The following is a 25,451-nucleotide window of genomic DNA, read 5'->3' on the forward strand; positions in this document are numbered from 1 at the left end:
GCCATTGGCGCCCCACCACTGCACGGTTCCCCGCCTCTCCCACCCCTCCTTCCCTCACCACCGTGCTGCCACCAGTGCCCGCTGACCTCAGGGAGGGATGGGACCTACCACCCAGGGGAGGGATGGGGGGAGGAACCATGGGAGATTTGCCAGCCTGGGGGAGGGACCCCCTCCTCCTCCTCTCACCATTGCGCCACCACCGTGGCAGGCAGATGGCAGATTGGGCCTGTTGGCCAGGGGTGGGACAGGGCATGGGAGGTTGGCTGCCAGCCCTGAGGCCCTCCTGGGAAAGGGGTCGTGTCCACCGCCACCTACCCGCAGGAGGTTGGTCAGCAGGGGGAGGTTGGCTGTGGGAGCGCACTGACCACCAGGGGCAGCTCCTGCACTGAGTGTCTGCCCCCTGGTGGCCAGTGCACATGATAGCGACTGGTTGTTCCAGTTGTTCAGTTGTAACAGTCATTTAGGCATTTATATAGATAGATAGATAGGTAAGTGACCCTCCAGTTATGGTTGACCTATTCTTGTTTTGTAACCAAGAGCCATTCCCCTCCATTTCCTCATCTATCTGAGTGATTTCTTTTGTGTGTGTGTGTGTGTGTGTGTGTTTTAATTTTATTTTTCCTTTCACCGGCCCCTCCCCCATGCACGCTTGTCCTGGCTCTGCATACTCACTCACCCACCCATAGCGTGAGCTGTGAGTGCACCGTGCAAGTTGGCTCCTGAGTGATTTCTATGCTCAAGAAATACAAATTGGTATGATTAAAGTGGGACTCGGGGCTTATTTGTGTATATGTGTGTTTTTCATTGTTGTATCATGAAACTTGGGCTCTCTCTACGTGAAAAATGCGAGATTGGAAGCTATTCAGCCCATGGCTGATATCTAAATGTGAGGAAACAAAACACAGTAAACCCGCCTTTATTTAGGTCTACTTCTTTCCAGAAAGCAGCCAAACTGATGAGTCAGACAACCCCAAATCTCCAGCTCTCTGCCACTGAGCTAGTTCCCTGCAGAGCAGGCCCATCCTGAAATAACCGGGACCGAGGGCTTGCTTGGTGACGGTGCGGTGGGCGGCAGAGGGATCCAGTGCAGGAGGACGGAGTGCCATCAGCTAAGGCTTCTGTGAACGGCCCAGGGCACTGCCGCCAAGCAGAGCGTTCGCTTCAGAGCTGAGGCCGCTCAGGTTCCAAGCAAAGCTCCGCAGGACTACCACTGGCTGAGGCAGACACACACTTGCTCCAGTTAAGGGACAAAGTTCCTTAACGAAAGGGTTGGTTTGGGCATGACAAATGGACAGATGCCCTGAGGCTGAGTGGGCGGGAACAAGCCTGATGAGGCGCCTGGAGGCAGCCACCGCCCTGCCGAGGTAAGTGGTTCCAGCTGCAGTGGGTGAGACATCCTGAGGGATCCCGCACGCCCTGGCTCAGCCGGCTTGGCTCAGGCGTACATGGTGAGCTGCAGCCACTGAAAGAGGAGGCCCCGAGGTCAGGATGCAAAGAAGAACAGAGTCCAGCCCGAGGGGTCTCACAGGGCAGGGGAAGGCTCACCCCGGGGAGGTTTTATCGGAAGCAGCAGCAGCCTCCCCCACAGCTCTGGGAAGGTCCATGCTTTCCAGCATAAAGTCATTTTAGGAATGAGGACCCTTTGGTGTGTGCATTCCCCGTGAGCCACATTCCCGACGGTGCTTCGCTTTCTGTCCCCCCCCCCCCCTTCCTCCCACACCCCTGGGACATGAGGAGCGCACTGGGTCAGTCTGCCCCATTGACTCTGCCTTGAATTTTAAGGTACAAGGCGAGTGTACTGCTTCTCGCAGGCTTTACCTCCAGAACATTGAGTTTGATGGTGCCGACTCCGTCCTTGTCAAATGCGTTAAAAGCTCCTGTGTGGAGGAAGGAATACAGGCCAGAGGCCACAGGCTCGCCCTCCCTCCCCTACTGTGACTTTCCTTAAGGGGCCATGTTCTGCCAGGCAGGGTGTCACCGATAGCCCGCCCTCCCTTTGCCAACCCGTTCTGAGCCTAAAGAGGGCCTTCGCCCTTGTTCCCCCAAGACGGAGGAGGCGGGATGATCAGGCTGAGGTTCCTGCTGCACAGCTGTCCCTGCGGGGGAGGCGGGGTGGCAGCCCCCACTTACTGAACATGCCCTCCAGCCTGACGAAGCAGCAGATGAAGCTGTCGAAGTCGATGTTCATTTGTTTGTCCGCGTACCTCATGGTGATGATGTCGTAGAGCTGGCTGTTGAGGTGGAATCCTGTGGGGGGAGCACTTGAGAGGAGGAAGCCGAGCTGCAGTCCTCAGGCCTGCGTTCTGTTGTCCCTCCTCTTGGGAATGGAAACCCAGAAGCCCTTTCTCTGCCCTTTCTCCGGCAGACCCAGTGGCCCAGTCCTCTCCCCATTCCTGCTTCCTCCAGCTCCAGACCATATCCCCAACCACTCCTCCCTTCCCCCCATTCCCCAGCACCTGCATCGTTGACTGCATTTCGCATCTCGTAGCTGTTGATGGTGCCTGATTGGTCTGTGTCATAGCGCTTGAAAATTTTCTGGCAGTGGGAGATTCGAGGTCAGTGATTACACACTAAACCCCAGACTCCACCTCCTCCTTCGCTCCCGCACTTGGTTCTCTCTCCCCACCTGCCAGGCTTTGATCTTCTTCCAGAGGTGATGGAACTCTTGCAAGTTCAGCCTCCCAGAGCCATCTGTCTGGAGGAAGGTCAGGGCTACAGGGTGCACATAGAGTCCTCTGGGATCGGGAGGGGGTTTCTGGAAGGCTCTGCAGGGAAGGTAGCCCCATAGGAAGGCTCTGCCCAGGCTATCCTAGCCACTGTCCTGTATCAATGCCCTGCCCTGGTATTTAACCCTCCCCCCAAACCTCCCCAACCAAATTTGGTGTGTATGACCCAGGGAACCTGCCTCCTAAGGAACACTTTTGCTTGGCCAGGGCCCAGGCAGAATCCCAGCCTGAGGTAAGAGCAGGGGCTGGTCACAACCAGGGCCTTCCCAACGTGTACCTCCTCCATTCGCCCCTTTCAGGCCAGCCGCCGGGAGGTTCTGGCTCAGGACCTCCCCAAACCTTTCTATGGGTGCGATTTTGGGCCCCTCTGCCTGACTGGGCAGCCCTCGCTGCTGCCCTGGCCCCCTGAGGGCTGGGGAGGGTGGCAGGAAGGATACATCCATGAGAGCAATCATGCTACGGCAGGACTCCAGCGTGAACCCTTGTGTCTTCAGGTCCTTGTCTGGGAGGAATGGAGAAGAGGATCGACTTTCAGATCACACACACACACACACACACACACACACACACACACACCTGCCCTCCACCCCGCACAGGCAGCTTGAGCCACTCACGTTTGTTCAGAACCGAGTTCAGGATGTTCTTGAGCTCATCTGCACAGACCTCCATGTCCTGAGGAGGAAGGGGGGGGGGGGCGGGGGAGAAGACGGGAGGGCAGGGGTCACGTTCAAGAGAACAGAGCTGCGGGCAGAGGCTTTGCAGAAGGAGTCCCCCTGCCCCGTCTGTCCAGTCCCTGTCGGTGCTCCTGCCGCAGGGAAGCGGGGGCTTCTCTGCGGGAGGCAGACATGGCGCCCTGGGCTGTCAGGACTGCAGCGGGCAGCTCAGCCCAAAGGCCTCCGAGCCACCCCATGGGGGTGTGTGTCCAAAACTCCAGGACTTGACTGTGGACTTCTGTGCTACCCACACGTCCCATTTCCACCAAAACGCCCTCTACGGGATGACGATGCAGTCACTGGCCGGGTGAGCAGTTACTCGGGGGAGGCGTGGGACGGGAGGTACTCACATCGCCCGCTATTTGCCTGAAAATGTTCTGGAACTGCTGCTGCTCTTCGGTGTCCTGGTCGGTGTTGCCAGGCCCGGGCTGTGGAAGCACAAGGCAGAGCTGGCTCACAGGGGAGGGGGGGGGCAGGCCCTGAGGAAAGTCCCTTCTGGCCCGAAGGAGCCGGGGTGCCTCCAGCAGCCCCAGGGGCAGCCGGAGCTGCTTCCGGGCAGTTCTCCTTCCGGGTCAAACCTCGTGGGCGCCTGCGATCCTTCACTCCATGCTCCCGGCCCTGCCACCAGACAGGAGCTACTCAGCCGGGCAGACATGCAGACAGCCCCTGCGGTCCCTTCCCCGTCCCCGTCCCCACCAGCTAGAGCTTCCCCTGCTGTGAGCCTGACCATCCCAACCAAATGAGCGCCAGCAGGACCCAAGGGGCCAGACCATCTGACATCTCCCAGCTGCTCTGTCATCGAGGCCCGGTCCTCAGAGGGCCCCTCCCCCACTCCGTTGCATGGCACCCCCCTTAGAGGAGGTGGCCTTGGCTGGGCCTATGGGCCTTTGTCCCTTAGCCCCACCTCCACTGGCCATTTGTCTCCCCACGCTGGGCTAACCCCGTGGCTCTGGAGGACTCTATTGCTCATTCAGCCCCTTTTCTGCTACTGCCTCCCCTGGTCACGAGCTCGAGGACTCCAGGAGACGGGAGCTGTTCTGTCTCGGGCTTTGCTGTCCCTTCCCTCATCGTCCTGCGGGACAGGGCGCAGCAGCAAGCTCAGCCTGTCCCTCCCAGGCCTCCGACTCCCTGGATGTGGCTGCCAACCCCCACGACAGCACCCCCAGTTTTAGAAGAACTTGGTGAGAGAAAAAGGTCAGTGAGATAAATCCAACCTCTAGATGTTAAAGAGACACCCCACCCTTGGTCCCCTCCAACTCGAGCACCCCAAAAGCACAGAAGCCCCCGGTGTGCGCTGGCCACCCCCTTCATGCCACACGCTCGGAACCTGTGGCGCTTTCTCCTGCTTTTCGGGGCCTGTTTTGTCTTTGCCCTCCTCCTGGTCCACACTCAGTTCCTTGTTGCTGTTTGCTCTGTCCGAAACGAAGATGATGGGCTGGAGAGGGGAGGGCGGTGGGGAGGGGCAGGAAGGAAGCCAGAGTTACAGGCTGAGGAGACAGGTTGGGGCAACCTGGTCCTGGAGCAGCTGGTCCAGCGAAGAGGGCGAGAGCAGGCAGGAGCTCCTGGGCCTCACTCGCTTCAAGCTCTATTTCAGCCACTACCAAGCGGTGGGGAAGATGCTAAGTCTCTCTGGACCTCAAGTCCTTAGCTCCTCAGGATAAAGGTACGAGGGTTAAACAAGACAGTGAGCACATGTGAACATGCTAAGACTGCTAAAAGCAACGTGATCTCGTGCAGCGGGTTTGAAATACTGTGCAGACTTCCCTCTCCCGCAAATGGAAACATGGTTCAAGTTAAATTTCCCCAGAAACCCAGTGTGTGTAGAGTCATTAAAAATAGAGCTTCTATGCCAAAACCTGTTTGGCTCAGTGGATAGAGCATCAGCCAGCGGACTGAGAGGTCCTGGGTTCGATTCCGGTCAAGGGCATGTACATTGGTTGCAGGCACATCCCCTGTGGGGGGGGGGGGGTGCAGGAGGCAGCTGGTCGATATTTCTCTCTCATCCATGTTTCTAGCTCTCTGTCCCTCTCCGTTTCTGTAAAAAAAAAAATATAAAAAAATATATATGTATGTATTTATGTATGTATGTATTTTTAAAAAGAGCTTCTAAAACAAAACAAAACCAGAGCATCTCTGCTTGATGAGGAGGGCAGAGCCCTATTCCCTCGGTGCCCCTACACCGTCAGGGCAGTTAGGAGGCACCTCCAAGGAGACACAAGGACTCTGCAGGAGACACATTGAAAAGGGACTCTGATTAGTGGCATGGCCCTTGGGGCTGGCCATCACCGATAGGAAATAGCCTCTCAGGCTTCAGTTTACTCGTCCATCATGTGCGCACTGAATCCTGCCTTACACTTCTCACGGGGCTCTTGTGGGGGGTCACATGAGAAACCGAATGTAAAAGTGGGCTGCAAAACATCTAAGATGCTACACAAATGTACGGGATAATTTCGAGACATGCTCATGCACGCGAAGACGTTCTGTGAAGGGTGGAAAGCAGCTGCCTGAGAACAGAGGAAGGCTGGGAGGTGGGGCCTGGGGCAGCAGTGGAGACAGCAAGGGGGCGAACAGGAGCAGAACAGGAACCCGACTGGTCTGTGCATCCCACCCGCCATCCATGCTGCTCACCTAGGACAGCAAGAATGGACAAACCTAGGGACCCAGCCCCTCCCGCTCCCCCAGTTTTGGCTCCAGCGGGCCCCAGTGGCTCTGGCTTGCTCTGCCTTTTGAGCAAAGGGTCTTGCCCAAGCAACTGAAGTGTGTGGGGATCTCCGAGCACCGGGAGTCAGTCTGAGGGGGTGTGTGGCCCACATCTCCAGGCCTCCCTGCTGTGCCCTTTGCCATGGACAGGAAGCACATACAGCCTCTCGGGACCCATGCCTTAGAGGGGCCCTCAGTTCAGAGTGAGAGGCCACTGTCTAGAAGCAGGCTTCCCCTTGAATGAGGGCCCTGGCAGTGACCCTCTCCCACCCCTTCCCAGAGCTGAGAAGAAAGAAGTGGGGAGCAGGCAGGAGAAAGAGGGGAGGGAGAAGGAGCTGGCCTGTCTACAGAGCAGGCAGCTGGCATCTGAGACCCCCACTCTCCATGGAAACCCTCCCAATTAGCTCACTGTACCTGAGGGATAAAACCTGTTGTCATTCCCCCAAAGAATCAAGCCTTGCTTAGCGTCGCTGAGCCCACGTCTGACAGCGATGGGCTGCTCCTTTTGGTTTCTGCAAGAGCCCCATTGTCACTGGCTGACCCCCGTCTGCCTCCCTCACGTGGGCGGCAGGCAGCAGAGCATGGTTCAGAGCGCAGACTCTGCACCTGCCTCCGAGTGCTGGCTGCCACCTGCTGGCTCCGTGGCCTGAGTAAGTTAGTCTGTCGTCTGTACCGTTTCTTCCTCTGAGAAGGGGGATGACAGCAGCAAGCTCACAGGGTTGTGAAGGACTGAGTTAATCCACAGAAAGCACCCGGAGAGTGCCTGGGCCTCAGCCTTCACTCAGCAAGTGGTCGCTCTCACTGCTCTGCACCCAGAGCTGCAACGGGGAGGGAGGCGCGGGGGCAGCAGGCGGGGAGGAGGCGCGGCTGGCGCTCCTGCGCTCACACGCGCATGCACAGAAACTCCGTGCTGTCCACCCACTCACCCTGTGGCACCCACCTTGGGTTTCTTCTTTTTCTGTGCGAGGAAAGAAAACAGTACACGCAGGTTAAGTGAAAAGCCCGTTTCCGGAGAATCCACTGGCCCTTGGCTCCCTGTGGCCCGGTTCTGAACGTGGGGTGGGGTCCGGGGCCTAGAAACCCAGGTCACTGGGAGCCAAAAGGGCCTGGAGGGCGAAGGGGGAGGAGGCTTCTCCAGCCCGAGACCAGAGCGGCTAAGGAAAGGGGGGCTCCACCTAATGCATTTTTTAATGAAGTTGATGACTAAAACACTGAAAAGGCAGCTCACCCAATCTGGCCCCAAAATGAATTTTGTTGCTGAAACTGGTTTGGCTCAGTGGATAGAGCGTTGGTCTGTGGACTGAGGGGTCCCAGGTTCGATTCCAGTCAGGAGCATGTACATTGGTTACGGGCACATCCCCAGTGGGGAGTGTGCAGGAGGCAGCTGGTCAATGTTTCTCTCTCATCAATGTTTCTGACTCTCTGTCCCTCTCCCTTTCTCTCTGTAAAAAAGCAATAAAATATATATTTTTTAAATGAATTTTGTTGGATTTACAAAGTTTGGGGTTTTGTTGTTGTTGTTATTTTGTTTGTTTTTAAGCAAATAGTTAACTTGTTGGAAACCCAGGTTTGGGGCTTCTTTTGTAAAGTTACGTCAGGCAGCCTGCATGGACCTGAGCCCCCATGGCACCATCTGGGAGAGCAGCTGCTCTGCACCCTCCCGGACACCAGGGGCGCCACCACGCCCGTCAGCCCTCCAACACAGGAGCCACGCGTCAGCTCCGGGGCCTCTGTAGGGACACCCACACCCTCCCCCTGTGTGCTCTGCTCAGCGAGGCGACATGCCAGCTCCCATGAGCGTTCGGGTTTGCAACTGCTGACAAACACTGTACAGGCTGACCAACGTCCAGAGGCTAAGAATAGCACCTGCGCGCATTAATACTAAAAACAACGTCTGCCGTCATCCGGCAGGCACTCGGAGATCTGGCCCTGGGGCAGGGGCAGGATTAGAACCACGGATGCCATGTCCCAGCTGGCAGCTCTGTGGGGCTTTTGCTGTCTTCTAATTGGCCCAGGATACACCCAAAGGGACTGCTTGCTAACCAGGACCCAAAGCCCCAAGGCAGCCACAGACTCCTCAACACAAGGAGACCCCAACAGACACCAAGTCAGTGCTAACTCCAGGCCTCACACCCCCGGGACATCTCAGCATGGCGTCGGGGAGAGAGTGCGAGCGTTCAGAGAGGCTTAGCTTAGGTGAGAGCTCTGTGAATTCCAGGGAGTCAGTTAACTTCGCTGAGTCTCCACTGCCTTACTTGAAAACCAGGGGTAATAACCTTATTACATCCCAGAAACCCTGTGAGGATCCAGTGAGAGGAGGCCGTGAGAAGTCCCCCGTGAAGGAGATAAGCCACGAGTTAACAACCACCAGTGAGGGCTCGGGCCGTGCAGACACCTCACAGACATGATCTCGTTGACCCAAACCTGACAGAAGCCGGGTCAGGCAGCCATTTTAAAGAGTAGGACATGGACTTGGAGGGTTTATGTAACTGTCTGGGTACCGGGCCCAGGTTTGACGCTGACTGCAGAGATGCGACCTTTTCTCTTTGGGAGCTTGTGCCTCATAATCCAGTATTAGCTGCTGCTCTTACCATCGCTTCCTATGGCTTTGATTCTCCCCCTTCCTCCCCTCGCCCGCCCCCTTTCATGGTTCAAACTGCCTCTCGCTCATAGGACTTTCCTCCCTACTTCCCAGCCCCTGGACTGACGAAATAGCCCTGGGACCACAAGGCCCACCCATTCCTGCCGGTCATGCCAAACAGAAGCTGCAGTATGATGGGGTGATGGCTGCACACACCCCAGACTCCCGTCTTCCTCCGCCAATAGCCCCTCTCCCCTCTGCCACCCACTGTCCCCTGGACCTTCCCGCATGTAGGAGCTAAACCACTCACCACTGGCCGGTCCACGGAGATTGTATTTTCAACATCCCTGTGAGGAACACAGACATGGGGCTCACGTCACCGGGAGCAAGTAGGAAGCACAGAGAGGATTCGCTCAGGTCACATGACTGCTCAGGGCTAAGTCGGTACTGAGCTCAAGAGAAGTCCCGGCACTAACACCCGGACCCCAGGAGCCAGGGCCATGCAGGTGCCAACTCTAGCAGCCACGTGCAGACACACGGTTCTCACTGGCTCTGCCCAGAGCTCCCCAAAGGCGTGGCCCAGCCACCTGCTCATACACCTTCTGCTTCTTTCAGGACAAAGACCAGAGAGCGGAACGTGGGGTGGGGTCTGGGCCCAGGGACACGTGTGTGGTGGCCTTGCTGGCTTCCTTGGCTACCCTCCCTAAAAGTTCAATCACCCCAACCCTCCTACTTTATTTTCTCTCCTTATCACTTACCAACTCTAACAAACTATATATATGTATATGTATGTGTGTGTGTATATATATATATGTATGTATGTATACATATACTATATATGTGTGTGTCTTTTCCTATACATTGTGGTCTTATGTATTGATAGATTATGCTATTCATCTCCACGAGGGCAGGGATTTATTTCTGTTCAATTCACTGCTCTATCGTCAATATCTGTGGGATGACTGACAGACTGAGTGAATGAATGAATGAGTGAATGACTGACTGAGTGAATGAATGAATGAGTGAATGAATAGGGAAGATGTGGCCGGGGCTCAGAGGCGGAGGAAGAGTGCAGCCCGGCCAGCCTGTGCGGGGACTCCCCGGGGAGAAGGCCCAGCTGCCTCATGCCCCCGGGCTCTGGAGGGCCGCCTGGGCCTGCAGGGGCGGGAGGAGAGCGGCTGGGACTCACTCGGAGAGGTTCCTCTTCTCAGAGAAGACCCGGAGGATGAAGTCCCCCTCCTGGTGGGGCTCGTAGGTGGAGGGCACGATGACGTACTCGCTGGGAGGCAGGCGGAAGCGCTCGGACACCTCCCGCATGTTGATGTAGGTCTTGCTCCTGGCCTTGGAGGCGTTGTACAGGAAGAAGTCCTTCTGTAGGTGCTGCTTGTTCCCGTGCATCTGCGGGAGAGAGGAGCCCACCCTGAGCCCCGCCGAGGGAGGGGTGCCCTTCCTGCAACAGCCCCCTCCAGGGCTCTCCCCCGCCTCCCTGGCCACCCAGCTCACAGCCATGACCTGACTACTTCCGATTCCCGAGGTCGCAAATAGCTCAGTGCCCCTGGAGCTCCCTACCCCACGTCCTCTTCTTCTTTCTGCTGTGATTCAGAAGGTCATGTCTATCCTACCTACCCTCAGGGTAACTTACCAGAAGTGCTGCTGGTCAACTCTGACTGCCTCCAGGCCAGGGGAGGACCCCAGGAGGCAGGAGGGCCTTAAGCTGGGGTCCGAGGCAGGCGACTCCTCCATCCCAAAGAGGCAGTCCCTCTTAGAATGTGTCTGTGCGACTATGGGCTAGTGTGTAATTGTGTGGGTATGAATGTGTATGTGAGCAAGCGTGTGGTTGAGTGTGAACAAGTGACAATGGATGTGTGAAAGCACGTGTGTGACAGTCTCTGAGGGGAGGCCACAGGTGAGGGTGGTAGTCAGGAGGGCATGGCCCTGCTCTGGGGCTGAGGGACGCAGGCGAAGCCCGCTCCTAGCAGACAGAGTGCTGCCCACAATCCCCACCGGGAAGCTTCCCGAGGCCCCACAGACAGACGCAGGCCCCAGGGAGTGCTGCCCACAGCCGCTGGCGCTGCGCCTTCCGTACCTCTTTGGGAACCTTGAGGAGAAACAGAAAAAGAAGACACTCAGATTCTGTGGCTCTCACATCTGAATGGAGACGAAAAGCATTTCAGAAGGGAACACTAGCAACTGTAGAGCGAATACATAGGTCTGACTGACTCCCTGTGGCCAGCCCCGGCCCCACCCTCCCTCCCCCACCCTGGTTTCATCCACTCCTGACAACACACAAGCGTCTGACGCAGGAGGCCTGATGCCCCGATTCTGAGGGTCGCTGAGGGCCCGGGAGGCGGAGGCCTCTCTGTCAGCCCGAGAGCCTCCCCCTGAGCAGGTGTGTATCTTGGGCTGACGCCGGTCGGTCCTACCTCGTAAATGGCGAAGCCGATGGTGAAGAGGTTGGCGCCCAGCTTCCGGTCCTTCCGCCGGTTCTTCTGCATCAGGGCCACCAGGAAGCTGCAGATGACCTCGGCGTCCTCGGGGTCGTCGTCCTCCTCCAGGAGCTTCAGGCGGTACTGCGGGTTGGTCCAGAAAGTGTCTGCGCCCAGAGAGAAACGTGCATTCAGGTCTGCCTCTTGGAGAAAGGGCAGGGGGAAACGAGACAGCGGGAGCCTGTTTGTCTTCCACATCCAGGGGTTCAACAGATGTGAAGGAATGATCAGGCACTGGGCTATTCTGGGAGGTTGGGGGAGGCTGGTAACCTATACTTTTTACAGAGGGAGCTGCCCTGACTTCCTCTCTGCACTTCCGTTCTCAGTCTTCGCGGGTGGCTTTGCTGTGCTCGCCTGTCCCCTTAATGTTGTTGGTTCCTGGGATGTGGTCCTAGACCTGTTCTCTCAGCTCACCATTGTGCCCCTAGGCCAGTGGTAGGCAAACCGCGGCTCGAGAGCCACATGCGGCTCTTTGGCCTGAGTGTGGCTCTTCCACAAAACACCATGGCCTGAGTCTATTTTGAAGAAGTTGCATTAGAAGAAGTTTAAGCTTAAAAATTTGGCTCTCAAAAGAAATTTCAATCATCGTACTGTTGATATTTGGCTCTGCTGACTAATGAGTTTGCCGACCACTGCCCTAGGCTGTCTCATCCACTCTCACTTTCTCACTGCCCTCCACACACGGATGGTGCCTGAGCTATAGGTCCCAGCCTCCGTCTCTCTTTTGACTCCTTCCTTCCCTCCCTTCTACAAATACATACTGAGTAGCACGCTGTCCATGCGCTCAGCTCTCTATTACACATCTTCCCTAGATATCGCACTCACACTTTCCATGACCCAAGCTAAACTCCCCTCCCTACAAGCCCACCATCAACCCCGCCAAAAACAAGTGACACAGCAATGTTTTCCTCTTGTGTTTCTTACACATTGCAACCCTGACACCATGTGCTCATGCCCCAAGCTGGGAATCTTGAAGTCCTTTGTCATTCTTCCTTCCTCACATTCCCCAACCTTCTATTGCAAAAGCCGTTCCCAACCTTCTATCGCAAACTCCTCAGCCTGGCAGTCCCCTTCCCAGTAAAACAGGAAGGGCTTCATAAGATGATGTGTGTCTGGGGCTTAGGAGCTCGGCAAAGGCGAGTTAATAGTGCGCCACTTGGAGCTTGTTCTGCTGGGACCCTCCCCCCGAGCGGAGCAGCTCCCACCTGGGAAGTTGCGGCAGCCGCCAGCGGAGCAGCCCCTCACCCAGCGGCCCTCGTTCACGGACACCGTCCAGGTCTGGAGCGTGTCCGACTCCAGGGCATCGGCGGTGAGGTTGCAGATCTCCAGCTTGGTGAAATGATAGACGAAATCGTCGTAGGACATCCTGAGCGGGTGGAAGAAGAGAGAGGCCCGTATGGAGGCTTGGAAAAGTAAGATTCCTGGGCTAACACAGCCCAGTAAAACGGTCCAGTAGATCTTGGTCACTGTCCACCCCTTTTTAGGGTAAAAACCGCCCATTCCGGTGTATCCACCCCAAACGATCATCTCTTTCAATAATGACTCAAACTCATGTGTCCTTCATGGGAGAGCTCGCAGCAACTCAGTTCTCCAAAAACGTACTGCGTGACCCTCACTGGGGCCCGGGCACCAGGCTAGCTATAAGAGAGAGTTAGGAAAGAGCAATTAAGCAAACAATTTTGAGGATGACAAATAAATTCATTCCATTCCTAAGAAGACAAGGGGTTCCTGAAGAAAGTTCCCTATCAGCTGAGACTTGAAGGCTTCGTAGAAGTGACCTGTGTGAAGGTGAGGGAATTGGGTGAGCAGCGTCAGTAGAGCTTCCTAGACTCAGAAAACAGCTCTGTGAAGGCCGGGGAGCAAGTGTCCGGAGCAGCGTGCATGGTAGAGGGCACAGGGGAGGCAGGAGCCACGTGATGCTGGCCTGGCCCAGGCTCAGTCATCACACTGACCCGGCCTGGTAGCGCCTGTCAGAACCTCATCCGTGCTGGCCTCCAGCTGGAGGAGAACAGGGCCCAGGTCTCCCAAGGGCTGGAATCTGACGGCCGCTGCCTGGGAATTGAGGTTTGGGATTTCAGCTCCTGCCCATCCCGTACCCTTTGGAGTCCTCCTTGGTCCTGGACTCACCAGAACTCGCCTTCCTCAGCGACCTCGTGCTTCAGACGGGCCTTCTCATCTTTGTCCACAAAGCTCCAGTCCTTCCAACTGGAGGGGGAAATGGAAGAATTATGGGCGGGAGAAAGGAAGGCTTGATGTGGGTTGGCATAGGAGGTACTAGAGAAATATGAAGAAATTCAAAGAGTAGCCCATCTCCAAACTGCAGCCGGTGTGAACCATCAACATGCAGATCTGCTCTGATCCCCTCACTGTAAAACGCAGTAATTGCTTTCCTCCCACCTCAGGATTAAAACCAAACTCCTTCAGTGGTTTGGAAAGGGCCTGGCCCTTCTCTGGCTGAATCTTTTACTCCTCTGCATCCTTTAGAGCTAGGAGTTGGGCTCTGAGATTCCAATTTAATAATACCAGGACCAGCTCAGCTTCTGTTTTCTCAGCTGCAAAAGGGGAAGGATTGTCTATTACCCGCTCCCGGGGCTGCGATGAGCAGTGCATGAAATAATGCACACAAAACTGGCAGCACAGTGCCTGTCCTCGGACAAGTGACTGAGTTACTGAGGGACAGACCAGGCACAGAAGCACCTCCTGCCCCCTGCCAGCCCCGGAAACAGCCCAGCTTGTGTTTCTAAAGGCGGGCAGTTTCGTACACTCTCTCCTGAAGAGGGAGGAAAGGAAGCACATTTGTATTTCAGCCACTCCGAGGAGAATGAAACCAAACTGGGTGGACCCTGGGGAAGGTCAGGGGTGAGGAAGTGCTTAGAAGCAGGGAATGCTGGAGGGGAAATGAGAGACCAGGAGGAGGGGTGCAGTGGGGAAGGGGTCTCCCTTTCAGAGACTGAGGGCTGAGGCCCCACGGTCAGCAGTCCCTGCAGTGGGGGCCGTGGCAGGAAGAGGGCTAGGGCTGGAACCAAGCTCCGAGGCTGAAGAAGGCAGTGAGGGTCCCTCCAGGTGACTCGGGCCAGTGGAGCAGACAGCTGAGGGGCACCAGGGGCCCAGAACACACTGCCTGGTTCTAATGCCACTCCCGCAGGGCACCCTTCTCGTACCCCCCTGTCCTACCCCAGCCAGGAGAGGGGTCCCTCTTTGTGACCTTGCCATGGCACTTATCATCTCAATCCTGGTTAGTGTTTGTCCTTAAGGCCCACGGGGGCGGGGTCTGTGTCTCTGTGTTCATTTCTAAGTCCCTGGACAGTATGGGACCCAGCATACACTCAGCGCCAAGGAAGTAAGGCTTTGTCACATGGATGAGTGAACGAAACAGGAGGAGACCAGAGCCAGCTCCTTATCACAGTCTCTTGCGGGAGAATTTCCCCAGGTTTACACTTAGGTGCTCACTGACTACTTGCTAAGTCCATGAGTGGCTGAGTGAACCAGTGATTGTGGCTGGGATGAGAGGTACGTTGAGGTGAGCACAGGGGCTGGAGGAAGGGCCTGGCTGTGGTCCTCCTCCGAGGCTGGGCCCTGCTCTCCCGCTTGGGAACAACAGGAGACAGGGAGCTGCCCTTTATTCCGTGAGGAAGTCGGGACCCAGTGGCTGGGATGGGGCCATAAAGGCTGTGCACATGCTCTGGAGCCTTTATCACAAATTTCCCGTTTGTAAATTTTGCTGCCCTGAGTCTATTGCTCTTTAGTGAGAAACAGTAAAGTTATTTCAAAGGGCCTGTGCACCTTCTGTGGGGACAGTGAGGGAGAGGGAACCTTATCACTGGCTAAGCACTCTCCAGACGCGATCACATCTCCCAACATCCTCCCAAATGCCAACATCGTTCCCATTTTACAGAAAAGGCAGCAGGGACTCTGAGAAGGGGCGTCACTTGTCTAGTCTAGACCCCCACATTGAGACTCCCTCCTCCCGGGACCTATGCTTTCTAGAATCTTTCCTTTTCAACCAGTGGCCACCAGCAAGCTCTCTGGCTCCCAGGCTCCCCTGGCTCCTCGCCAGGCCCTTTGCTGGAGCCACATCCTCACTTTTCTTCTGCGGATTACTGGTTTTGAAGGTAATTATACTTTATTTTTTATTATTTTTTTTTAAAAAATCCTCACTGAGCATGTGTTTTTATGGATTTTTTTTTATTTTTTTTTTTTTTTTTTTTTTTTTTTTTTTAGAGGAAAGATGGGGGAGAGAAAAAAGCATCAATTGGTCAAAACCGGTTTGGCTCAGTGGATAGAGCGTCGGCCTGGGGACTGAGGTTTGATTCCGGTCAAGGGCATGTACCTTAGTTGTGGGCACATCCCCAGGAGGGGGTATGCAAGAGGCAGCTGATCCATGTTTCTAACTCTATCCCTCTCCCTTCCTCTCTGTAAAAAATCAATAAAAAATACATTGAAAAAAAAAAAGCATCAATTGGTTGCTCCCTAGCGCCCCAGCCCCCCACCTACCCCAACTAAGGATCAAACCCAAAACCTAGGTGTGTGCCCTGACGGGAAACCGAACCCAGCACCTTTTGGTGCTCAGGGTGACACTCCAACCAACTGAGCCAGAGCTGAAGGTGATTTTAGACCAAACATCTATAGAACTCGTCTGGCTTTGTACCCGGCCCAGCCTGTCCCAGGCCTGTGTCCCTTCTCCCGGAGCCCCCGCACCTACCCGTCACTCCAGGAGCCTGTCCACTCCACCTGGCCCCAGGGGTTCCGCAGCCGCACCAGCTTCACCTTCTCATCCTTGAACGTGGTCTTGGGCAAAAAGAGAAAAAGCTCTCACGCTCTGGAGCCTTTCTGGAAAGGCGGGCTTCGGTTTTGCCCTGAGGGCTGGGGTGGGAAGGGGAGAGAACCCCACAGGGGGGCTGTCCTGCTGGTCCTGGTCCAGGGGCTGGAATGGCAGGGTGAGGGGTCAGGACCTTGGGACTTAGCCCTCGGCAGTCAGGGCTCAGCCATGGCCTCACATCTCAGAAGGGACTTCCCCGGTGAACATCTGGCTGTTATGAGCTTTGGGGGAGGAGGCAGGGCATACACTGAGGGCCCTGCTAGCACATTTGGTGTCTTTGTGTGAACTAGGCAAAGTGCCCCTCCTGGCTGGGGAACTACAGACAAATGTCCTCTAGATCACATGTGTCAAACACAAGGCCCGCGAGCCAAATCCGTCCCGCCAGGCCTTGCAATGTGGCCCGCACCGCGCTGTCATCACTGCACTCCGCTGCGTTTCCATCACAATGACAGTTTATGACTGTTCAGTAAACCATTCGGCCCGTGATTTAGGCTGGATTTTAGATTTTGGCCCCTTCTCTGATTGAGTTCGACACCCCTACTCTAGATGGACCAATCAGAGCAAGGTGCTCTGCCTCCAGTCTGTGCCCCAGATGAGGGCACAGCCTGACCAAATACACACAGCCAGTCTGACCAGGAGCCTGCCTCTGATGCAGTAAAGGCCAGATGTTCCAGAGCAAAGAAAGCACTGCAACTCTTTGGCCGTGGAAGAACAGGAAGCATGAGAACCCCATGAAATCAACGTCATAAAACCAAAGTGATTTCTATTTGGAAATGTAGGGGAAATGGCTCTCTTTTAAACTGAGCACCATCTAGTGGCGAGATGCTGTGAGTGCCCCTGGTCCCCTCAGGCCCAGGCCTTCGGCTTGAGCCCTGAGCGCATCCCCTGCCTGGGAGAAGGCAGGGCTGTAGCGGCAGAGGGACCCCAGGCGAAGTCCTGACTTCAGGAGCTTCGTCCAGCGGCTCTTCCAGTCCCATCCCACCGCGCGTTGTCAGGCTCACCTCATCCAGCCCAGTGACGGAGTAGGCGTGTCCTCTGACTAGCCCACAAGCCATCCTTGTCTCGTACTGAACCGGAACAATGGTCTGCGGAGCAAAACCCAGGCCGCCTGTCAGGGCTGGAGGCAAAAGTTCTGCCGCCTGAGACAGTTCACATGGTGCATTTCCTGGGTTTGGTGAGGGTGAGCACACTGCCACGCCCTGACAGTGTGCCTCTGGCCATGAGGAGACTCTTAAATATTGTAGGAGACACATTAAGAGTTTAAAACTACGTTTTTTTGTGTGTTTTTTTTAAAATCATGGTGCAAAGAGGTACATACAGTATGGTAACATTAAAAAATAAAAATTTAGATTAAATGTATGCATAGAGAAAATCTTGGGAGGACATATACCAAATGTCAATTAAGTATATTACCTTTAGATGGGGAAAGATGGGTTAATCTTGCTTCTGATTTGCTATATGGCTCGATATTCCTCAGTGAGCATGTATTAATTCTGAAAGTACTAGAATCTAAGCTCTATGAGGGGAGTGACGTTGCTTTGTTCACTAGGACAGTGAACAAAGAGGAGAGAATTTTCTTTGTTTGTTGGAAGAGTAGCTGGCATCTAGTAGGAGCTCAATAACTATGTGTGGAATGAGTGAATGAATGAATTAGAAGAGGAGAACCTGATTGGCATGGCTCAGTGGTTCAGTGTTGACCTATGACCCAGGAGATCATGGTTCCATTCCCGGTCAGGGCACATGCCTGGTTGCTGGCTCAATTCCCAGTAGAAGGCATGCAGGAGGCAGCCAATCAATGATCCTCTCTCATCATTGATGTGTTTTTTTTCATCATTGATGTTTATATCTCACCCTCTCCTTTTCTCTTTGAAATCAATTAAAATATTTTTTAAAAAGAAATAGGAGAAACATTTAATACAAGAAGTCTCTCTTGTATTTCTTCCTGTTAATTTATCAGAGAAACTGCCTGCACCATAGAGAAGGGGCTTCCCTAGAGATCCCTTCCAAACCCTGTCTCTCCCGCCCTCAGGAGCCTGGGAGCAGGCAAATTATTCCAACTCAGACCCGTGGAAGGCCCAGGTGGGGCCTGTGTGTGAGGCACTGGCTGCTGAGGGGACAGTGACACCAACAGGGCCGGGTCATGCAGGGTAGAGGGCGGTTATTCCGACGTTTGGAGGCGTACACACCCGGGTCGGTCTGTCATCGGAGCCTGTGCGGCTGAGCAGCGAGTTATCCATATTCCTCACCATCCGTGCGATCAAATCCCCCATTTTCAGCCCAGAAGGAGAGGTTCCATAGGTCATGTTTGTGCCATCCTGGGGCCCCATGGGGAGGGCAGGAGGAGAGCAGAGGAGGGAGATAACAAGGGAAGGAGACCCGAGGAAGGGAGGAGACAGACAAAGGAAGAGAGGAGAGATAAACAGCATGAATGGAGAAAACACGGAGAAAAGTGATACAGGGAGAACATGTTCATCTATGGGTGTCATATGCCAGCTGATCTCCCACTCTTTCCTAGCCACGTGAGTGTTGGGAGAGGAAGGCATAGTACCGTATTTTTCGGACCATAAGACGCACTTTTTCCCCCCCAGAAGTGGGGGGGAAAAGTCCCTGCGTCTTATGGTCCAAATATAGCCTACACATATACTTTAAAAAAAAAGTTTTTTTACTTGCCCGGCTCTGTGTGGTCTCTGTGTGCTTGCCCGGCTCTAAAATGGTTCTAAATGCTGCTGTTTACTTTACAGGGTTGATTACATGTGTTTATGACTGTGATGTTGGGTTTTAATGCACATAAAATATTTTAGGACACTATTTGTTTCAGAATCTTTTTTTCTTCATTTCCCTTCTCTAAAAACTGGTGCGTCTTATGGTCCGGAGCGTCTTATGGTCCGAAAAATACGGTAATTCACCTCGGGCCTCTTCCTCAGCATGGAAAGCACCAGGACTCGTTCACCCTGAGCAGCCCAGGCAGGCGTGTCTCCTGGCACTCAGTAGGCCTGGCCAGTCTGCCATCTCCTCACCCTTGACTCTGGTCTCAGTTCAAACCACTTCGTTACGCTGAGATGGGACCGCAGGCTGAGCTCCTCCCAGACTACAGCACAGAGCCCAGGCCCCACGTGAGAGTGGTGACCGAAGCCCAGTGACGAGAGGCTTTCTTAGGGCACCAGTGAGCTCAGGGCCACCGCCAGGCAGGTGGCCAGCTTCATGGGGGCAGGAGGGGTCTGAGCAGTTCCCACCAGAGGCCCACACGGATACAGGCCTCTGCACCTGTCCCCAATATTCCAGAGCTTGATATGTCCTTGTCCTATCTCCTTATCGAAAATGCCCAAGAACTCCTCTACCTTGAGAAATTCCCAGTTTTCAAAGTTGCAAGCCAGTTCCTGCTTCGGAAAACAAACCATTTGCGGGTCCCAGAGGAGAGCGCTATGCTACCGGTCACCGGGCAAGGCTTTCCAATACTGCCCTGCACCCCGTACCCCAGACTTACATCAATGGAGCAGCCCATGAGGGAGCCCCTCTCAATGGCTTTCTTCATGATCTTGTACATGTCTCTGGGAGCATCCTTAATCTCAAAAAACTCCGTGACCCCTCCTGTGAAGTCCTCCATGGCCTCCGTAGTGTTCCCGCCTTTCAGAGCTTCGTAGGAACCGTGCAGCCTTGGAGAGAGGAGGAAGACCCATCTGGGGTCACAGGGTTCCAGGAAACATAAGCCAGGCAACGCTGCCACCAGAACTTTACTCCTGCCTCCTGTGATGTTCTCTCATCAACTCTCCAACAACCCTATCGGCTAATGGATCGGTACTACGATTCCCTTTCTTCACGGAGAAAAACTGAGCTCCAGAGGCTACGGGACTCACCCAACGCCACAGGGAGCCAGAGCACTGGGATCGGAAACTAGCTGTTCCCACTCCCCGATAGCTCTCTCGCCGTTATAACCCTGAACCCTGAGGTAGGGTTTCATTAAAGCCCCCTGTAGCTGGCGTGGGTCTTCCAAGTTGAGTGACAACAGGGCTTTGTTAACATACTGCAAGCTCATGAGGTTGAGCCAAGCAAGGCCCTGGGATCTGAGCTCCAGAAATATAGTGCTTGGATCGAGGACTTGTAATGCCACTGCAAAGACAGACACTTGCCTCCAGCTAAACAATAGCTAAAGCTTTTCTATGTATGTCATCATTTCTGTTCTTAAACGTAATCTTTTTTGTTAGAGCTGTTTCTGACTTTGGGTCACAGCTGAACACACACACACACACACACACACACACGCACATGCACACGCACACGCACACATGCACAGACATGCATGCCTCCCATCATGAGTGAGAGCTTGGCAGGGTTCCGCAGCCCGCCTCCTCACTTCCAGACTTGCCTCCCATTCGAAAGTGCGTCCTTACTTCGCATAGGCCTTCTCCAGCAGAGCGCTCCAGAACTCATTGCGGTGGTTGGACTTGGTGAAGACCAGCTGGTCGTTGTAGGTGGGCAGGCAGTCATCGATAACCACGTCCACCCAGTCTCCGTAGCGCCAGAACTGCACGGAAGCCGCAGGCTCAGGTCACCGCTGGGAAATGGCCCTGCCCAACACCCCTTGGGGCACCGGGGTCCTCTGACCCCACAGCAGCCCCACGTCCTCAGCTCTGCATCTTGGTGCCTGTTCACGCTGTTCTGGGCTTGGGATGTGTGAATCTTTTCCAAGTGGGCTGTGAGCTCTCTGAGGGCGGGAAGTAGTTACAAACCACTTTGTCTCTTCCACAGAGCCCAGCCCAGGACTGGGGAGCACAGGTGCCCCGCGGATATCTGAGGACTTGGGATTCTCATTCTCCAGCTCAGTGCGCCTGGGGTGGGGCCGGGTATCAGCATCTTTAAGTATCTCATCTCCGCTGATTCTAATGTGCAGCCAGGGTTGAGGGCTACAGGTCTAGATCAGTGGTTGGCAAACTGCGGCTCCTGAGCCACGTGCGGCTCTTTGGGTTTTTAGCAAAGGCCAGCTTAGGAGTACCCTAATTAAGTTAATAACAATGTACCTGCCTATATATTATAGTTTAAGTTTAAAACATTTGGCTCTCAAAAGAGATTTCAATCGTCGTACTGTTGATATTTGGCTCTGTGGACTAATGAGTCTGCCGACCACTGGCCTAGATGGAGGTGATGTATTGATTTATGTATTTCTTGATGGCAAACAAGGTAGAAATTGCTGCTGAAGAAGAGAATTAACATGGAAGAAAATGTGCCCAGAACATACTTTGACTGAAGCAGGAAAACTGTCCAATAATTGCAATTCTGGATGTTGTTCTTTTTTGAACAATTCTGTTTTAATTGAAGAAACTCAAATATAGTTTTAATTTTCTTCTAATGACATTTGCCGCGCCTCCCCCCCCCCCCCCCCCCCTTATTGATAAGAGAGCAAAAATCTATTTGGTTTTTGTATTTATGTCCCTTTAGATATCAGGCCCTTTAAATATCAGTGGGAAGCTAGCAGCTCGGTGGCACAGGGAAAAAACAAAATCCAGGGCCTGGCTGCCTCCCCCGGTGCCCGGACGCAGCAGGATGCTGACCCGGAGCCTGAAGAGACTTTTCTGGGGCTTTTAGTCCTGAGGTCCAGGATCAGCAGATACCTCAACCAATGGTTTAGGCCAATCAAGGTGTTTGGAGATAGATGGATGCATCAGGATCCTGGTACCTGCTAGACCCCCACATGCAGAACTCACTGTGTTGGGGGCCAGCACCAGATTTGGCTCTGTGCCAGGACAAGCTGGATCCTGAAAATGTCCAACGGCTGAATTGACTCTGGAACGCAGTCTCATGTCTGGGCCAAACCAGAGACCCAGTCCCCAGATTAACCAGACTTTCCTTCCAGAGCCCAGAGAGGTGAGGGGCAGCCTTGGGGTAGATCTGCCTTAAACGGAAACAAGTAAACAGAAGCCACCGCTGTGGATGGGCCTCCCCTAAGGGGCCTCTGGAGAAGGGCCGAGGGCAATGACACAGCAGCCAGCCAGCTGGAGAGGCAGACATAGCCCGGAGTCCAGCGAACAGGATGTCGTCCTGCTTTCCCGGGCGCAGCTGAAGGGGTGTGAGGGGCGTGTGAAGGGCGGAAACAAACTACTGCTCCCCTCGGGCTTGAGGCCCGGAGGGGCTCCTGTCCACGGCCTCGCCGGGAGGGCAGGGGACCGCTCTGAGCCCCGGAAAGACAAGGCGGCCCCTCCGTGACCTCACCTGGAAGTGGAAGATCCCTGCATAGTTTTCGACGAAACTCTGGTCGTGGGGTATGACGCGGAACAGCAGGTGCTCGTGGAGGGTCAGGCAGGCAATGGCGGCGAGAAACCAGCAGTCCCCTGCGGGCACACGCGAGGCCCGGCTCAGAGGACGGGCTGCACCTCCGGCCACGCTGCCCAACATCCCCGTCCGGCTCCAGACCTGCCCTTACCGAGGCGCCGCCAGAGAGGGAGTCCCACAGCGGTCCCTGACCATGCGGTCAATAGGGCACCTTACACCCTCAGAGAGTGTTCCTGGAAGCTGTAGGCAGCTCCTCCAACTGCAAAGTTAGCCCACTTCCTTTTTGGACCTCAGTGTAAGCAAGGCAGTAGGCCATGACTGGGCCGTTCTTCAGAACGCCTGCAGGAACTCCGCCCTGCCCCAGATCTTTGCAATGTGGGTCCAGTTCCCCCTCTGACCTCAGTGGAGACTGAGCATCTGAGAGTCACCAGTAAAGCCGGTTTGTGTTGGAAAGAGTTGTTAGGCAGCTGCTCTGGAACCAGACTGTAGGGGGCGCTAAGGCATTGCTGGCAAGGGAATGAGATGGGGACATTTCCTTACTCCCTGAACTTCCTTTCTGGCAGGGTACTGTATGTAGTCAGAGGTGACACTGTGCAGTGTGTGTGTGTGTGTGTGTGTGTGTGTGTGTGTGTGTGTGTGAGAGAGAGAGAGAGAGAGAGAGAGAGAGAGAGAGAGAGAGAGAGAGAGAGAGAGGAGGTCAGTTTGTTGTTCTACTTATTCATGCATTCATTGGTTGCTCTTGTAAGTGACCTGACCGGAGATCAAACCTGCAACCTTGGCGTTTTGGGGCAACACTAACTGACTGAGCTGCCCGGCCAGGGCTGGAAGAGTCTTTTAATATGGAGCTGTAGTTCTGGGGCAATTTAAAGGAGCGTTCTTTCTGGTGTGTGTATATATAGATTCCATGCTCCCAAGGGCCATCCGTGGTGCACAGACAGTGTCAGAGCTGCCTTTTGAGGAAGATGGAAACAGTGAAAAGCAGGGCTTTGTCTTGCTGAGTGGGATGTGTGCCGTTCGTGAGACTCCAGAAGGGAGGCTGCGGAGTGAGGCCTACTTCCTGGGACACATGGCAGAGAACAAGGAAGGTGGGAGGAACAGGACTTAAACGGAGCAATCCCCAGCACATAAAATAACGTAAAAACCTGCTCCCCCAAACCCACGAAAAATAGAAACAGGTTACGGTCCCTTTATGTCCTCTAAAGGGATTATACCTTTAACTGCCCCTCGGTTGTTCGGCTGGACCTGACCTGAGGGACCTTCCTACCTAATTCTCCTTGGCAGATGTCAGTCCTGTTGGCTCCGCCAATGATAAATCGGGGATTCTCGCAAATTTCCTGTGAAACAAAAAGGAAAGAGTAACAGCAGTAGTAGCTTTAAAAAATTTTTATGTATGTCTTTACTGATTTTTAGAGAGGAAAGGAGAGGGGAGAGAGAGAGAGAGATAGAAACATCAATGAGGAGAGAGAATGACCTCTTGGTTCACAGACTGATGCTCAACCACCGAGCAACACTGGCTGGGATAAAAACTTTACTTTAAATACAAAGATTCAGATCGCTAGAGAGGGCTATACTCTGCTGACACTAATCAAAAGAAAGCTGGAATATTAATCTCAGACAAAGCAAATTTTATAATAAGAAACATTATCAGAGATAAAGAGATATTACATAATGATAAAGGAGTCATTTATATCAGAAAACATACAATTCTAAATGTGGGTACACAGAGTGTTAAAGGACATGAGGCAAAAAGTGATACATCTGAAAGGAGAGAAGACAAATCTAGTCTTATCTTTGGAGACCTTGACACTCTCTTTCAGTAATTATAGACTAAGGAGGCAGAAAATCATGAAGGAGATAGTTGACCTGAACAGCACTATCAATCAACTTAATCTAATTGACATTTATAGAAGACTCCCTTCAATAACAGTAGACTACACTTTCTTCTCAATAATGTCTCCAGCAGAGGCTAAGGAGACATGACTACTAAATGCCATGTCATATTCTAGGGGGAATCATGGAACGGAAAAAGGATATTAAGTAAAAACTAAGGAGATCTGAAAAAAGTATGAACTTATTTCAGGGAGCAATGTAACAATTTTGGTTAATTGATTGTAGCAAACGTACCAGAGTAATATAACTGTTCTAGAATGGGAAGTCTATTGGAAAAACAACTGGTTCAACATGACTTCACTCATTTATGGATAATAAAGAACATTATAAACTGATGAACCAAAAGATAGATATAGAGACAGTAAAGCAACAAACAGACTGTCAAATTACAGCGGGGAGGGGAGGGAGATCTGGGGGAGATAATAAATCAACCGAAGGACTTGTATAATGCATATAAGTACAACCAATGGACACAAAACTCTGGGGAGGGAGGGCAAATATGGGAGGGAGGGGGGCAATGGTAAGATATGTACACAGACAATAATTAATTTAAAAAAAAAGAAAAGAAAAACAACTGGTTCAAATGTTTTACACGCACTCCAGTGCGCCAGCTTGCAGACCCACTGGGGTGCACCCCCCACCTTGCAGGCCACTGCCCCAGGCAGTTCCCTGCTGCTCCACAGGCAGCGAACCTTTTGGGGTCCCAGAGCCCCCGCGCAGGGAGCGGCTCTGGTCCTGCGTATCCCCGAGGACGTTTCTCTGTTCTCGCAAACAAAGGGCTCCTCGGCTGCACAGTGAAGTGTCTGTGAGCCCATGGCTTCATCCTATGAGGAGTCTCACTGGGCAGCGCGAACCTTTCTGTTTAAACAGAAATGGCACATCACCCCTGACCCAGCCTTATAGGAGAGGTCTGAAAGGCAAATCCCCAGCTCCTGCACCTCCTGTTTCCTAACTGTTCACCATCCTCACAGATCTCTTCTTGAAACAGGGAGACTTAGTATTCTTTTTTTAAATATATTTTATTGATTTTTTTTACAGAGAGGAGGGGAGAGGAGTTAGAAACATTGATGGGAGAGACACATCCATCAGCTGCCTCCTGCACACCCACTACTGAGGATGTGCCCGCAACCAAGGTACATGCCCTTGACCGGAATCAAACCCGGGACCTTTCAGTCCCCAAGCCGACACTCTATCCATTGAGCCAAACCGGTTTCAGCAAGCCTTAGTATTCTTAACCCCACTAATCCACCCCCAGAATACCTGCTCTTAAGA

At 53.7% G+C, this 25,451-nt stretch overlaps 1 protein-coding gene across 3 annotated transcripts in view; it reads right to left on the reverse strand.

The window, feature by feature from the left end:
• Window positions 1-937: 937 nt before the first annotated feature.
• The window catches only part of CAPN3 (calpain 3), a 40,089-nt gene continuing 15,575 nt past the window's right edge, over window positions 938-25,451 (reverse strand). The window contains exons 2-24 of one of the 3 annotated variants that reach the window (XM_036445026.2): window positions 23,554-23,623; window positions 22,230-22,348; window positions 20,414-20,547; window positions 19,510-19,678; window positions 18,212-18,340; window positions 17,027-17,110; window positions 15,909-15,994; window positions 13,334-13,411; window positions 12,412-12,572; window positions 11,144-11,313; window positions 10,807-10,818; window positions 9,910-10,118; window positions 9,031-9,067; window positions 7,080-7,097; window positions 4,767-4,874; window positions 3,790-3,867; window positions 3,341-3,398; window positions 3,164-3,228; window positions 2,627-2,695; window positions 2,457-2,535; window positions 2,131-2,247; window positions 1,819-1,877; window positions 938-1,462 (exon numbers count right to left, since the gene is read on the reverse strand). In XM_036445026.2, the coding sequence (XP_036300919.1) occupies window positions 1,436-1,462; window positions 1,819-1,877; window positions 2,131-2,247; window positions 2,457-2,535; window positions 2,627-2,695; window positions 3,164-3,228; window positions 3,341-3,398; window positions 3,790-3,867; window positions 4,767-4,874; window positions 7,080-7,097; window positions 9,031-9,067; window positions 9,910-10,118; window positions 10,807-10,818; window positions 11,144-11,313; window positions 12,412-12,572; window positions 13,334-13,411; window positions 15,909-15,994; window positions 17,027-17,110; window positions 18,212-18,340; window positions 19,510-19,678; window positions 20,414-20,547; window positions 22,230-22,348; window positions 23,554-23,623 (2,136 nt within the window). In that variant the 3' untranslated portion in view covers window positions 938-1,435. Of the gene's footprint in view, window positions 1,463-1,818; window positions 1,878-2,130; window positions 2,248-2,456; window positions 2,536-2,626; window positions 2,696-3,163; window positions 3,229-3,340; window positions 3,399-3,789; window positions 3,868-4,766; window positions 4,875-7,079; window positions 7,098-9,030; window positions 9,068-9,909; window positions 10,119-10,806; window positions 10,819-11,143; window positions 11,314-12,411; window positions 12,573-13,333; window positions 13,412-15,908; window positions 15,995-17,024; window positions 17,111-18,211; window positions 18,341-19,509; window positions 19,679-20,413; window positions 20,548-22,229; window positions 22,349-23,553; window positions 23,624-25,451 lie in introns of all 3 variants that reach the window. The other 2 variants (XM_036445046.2, XM_036445052.2) reach the window with 2 other exon arrangements.

This window comes from Pipistrellus kuhlii, unplaced genomic scaffold (genome assembly GCF_014108245.1).
Source record: "Pipistrellus kuhlii isolate mPipKuh1 unplaced genomic scaffold, mPipKuh1.p scaffold_m20_p_1, whole genome shotgun sequence".
NCBI lineage: Eukaryota > Metazoa > Chordata > Mammalia > Chiroptera > Vespertilionidae > Pipistrellus > Pipistrellus kuhlii.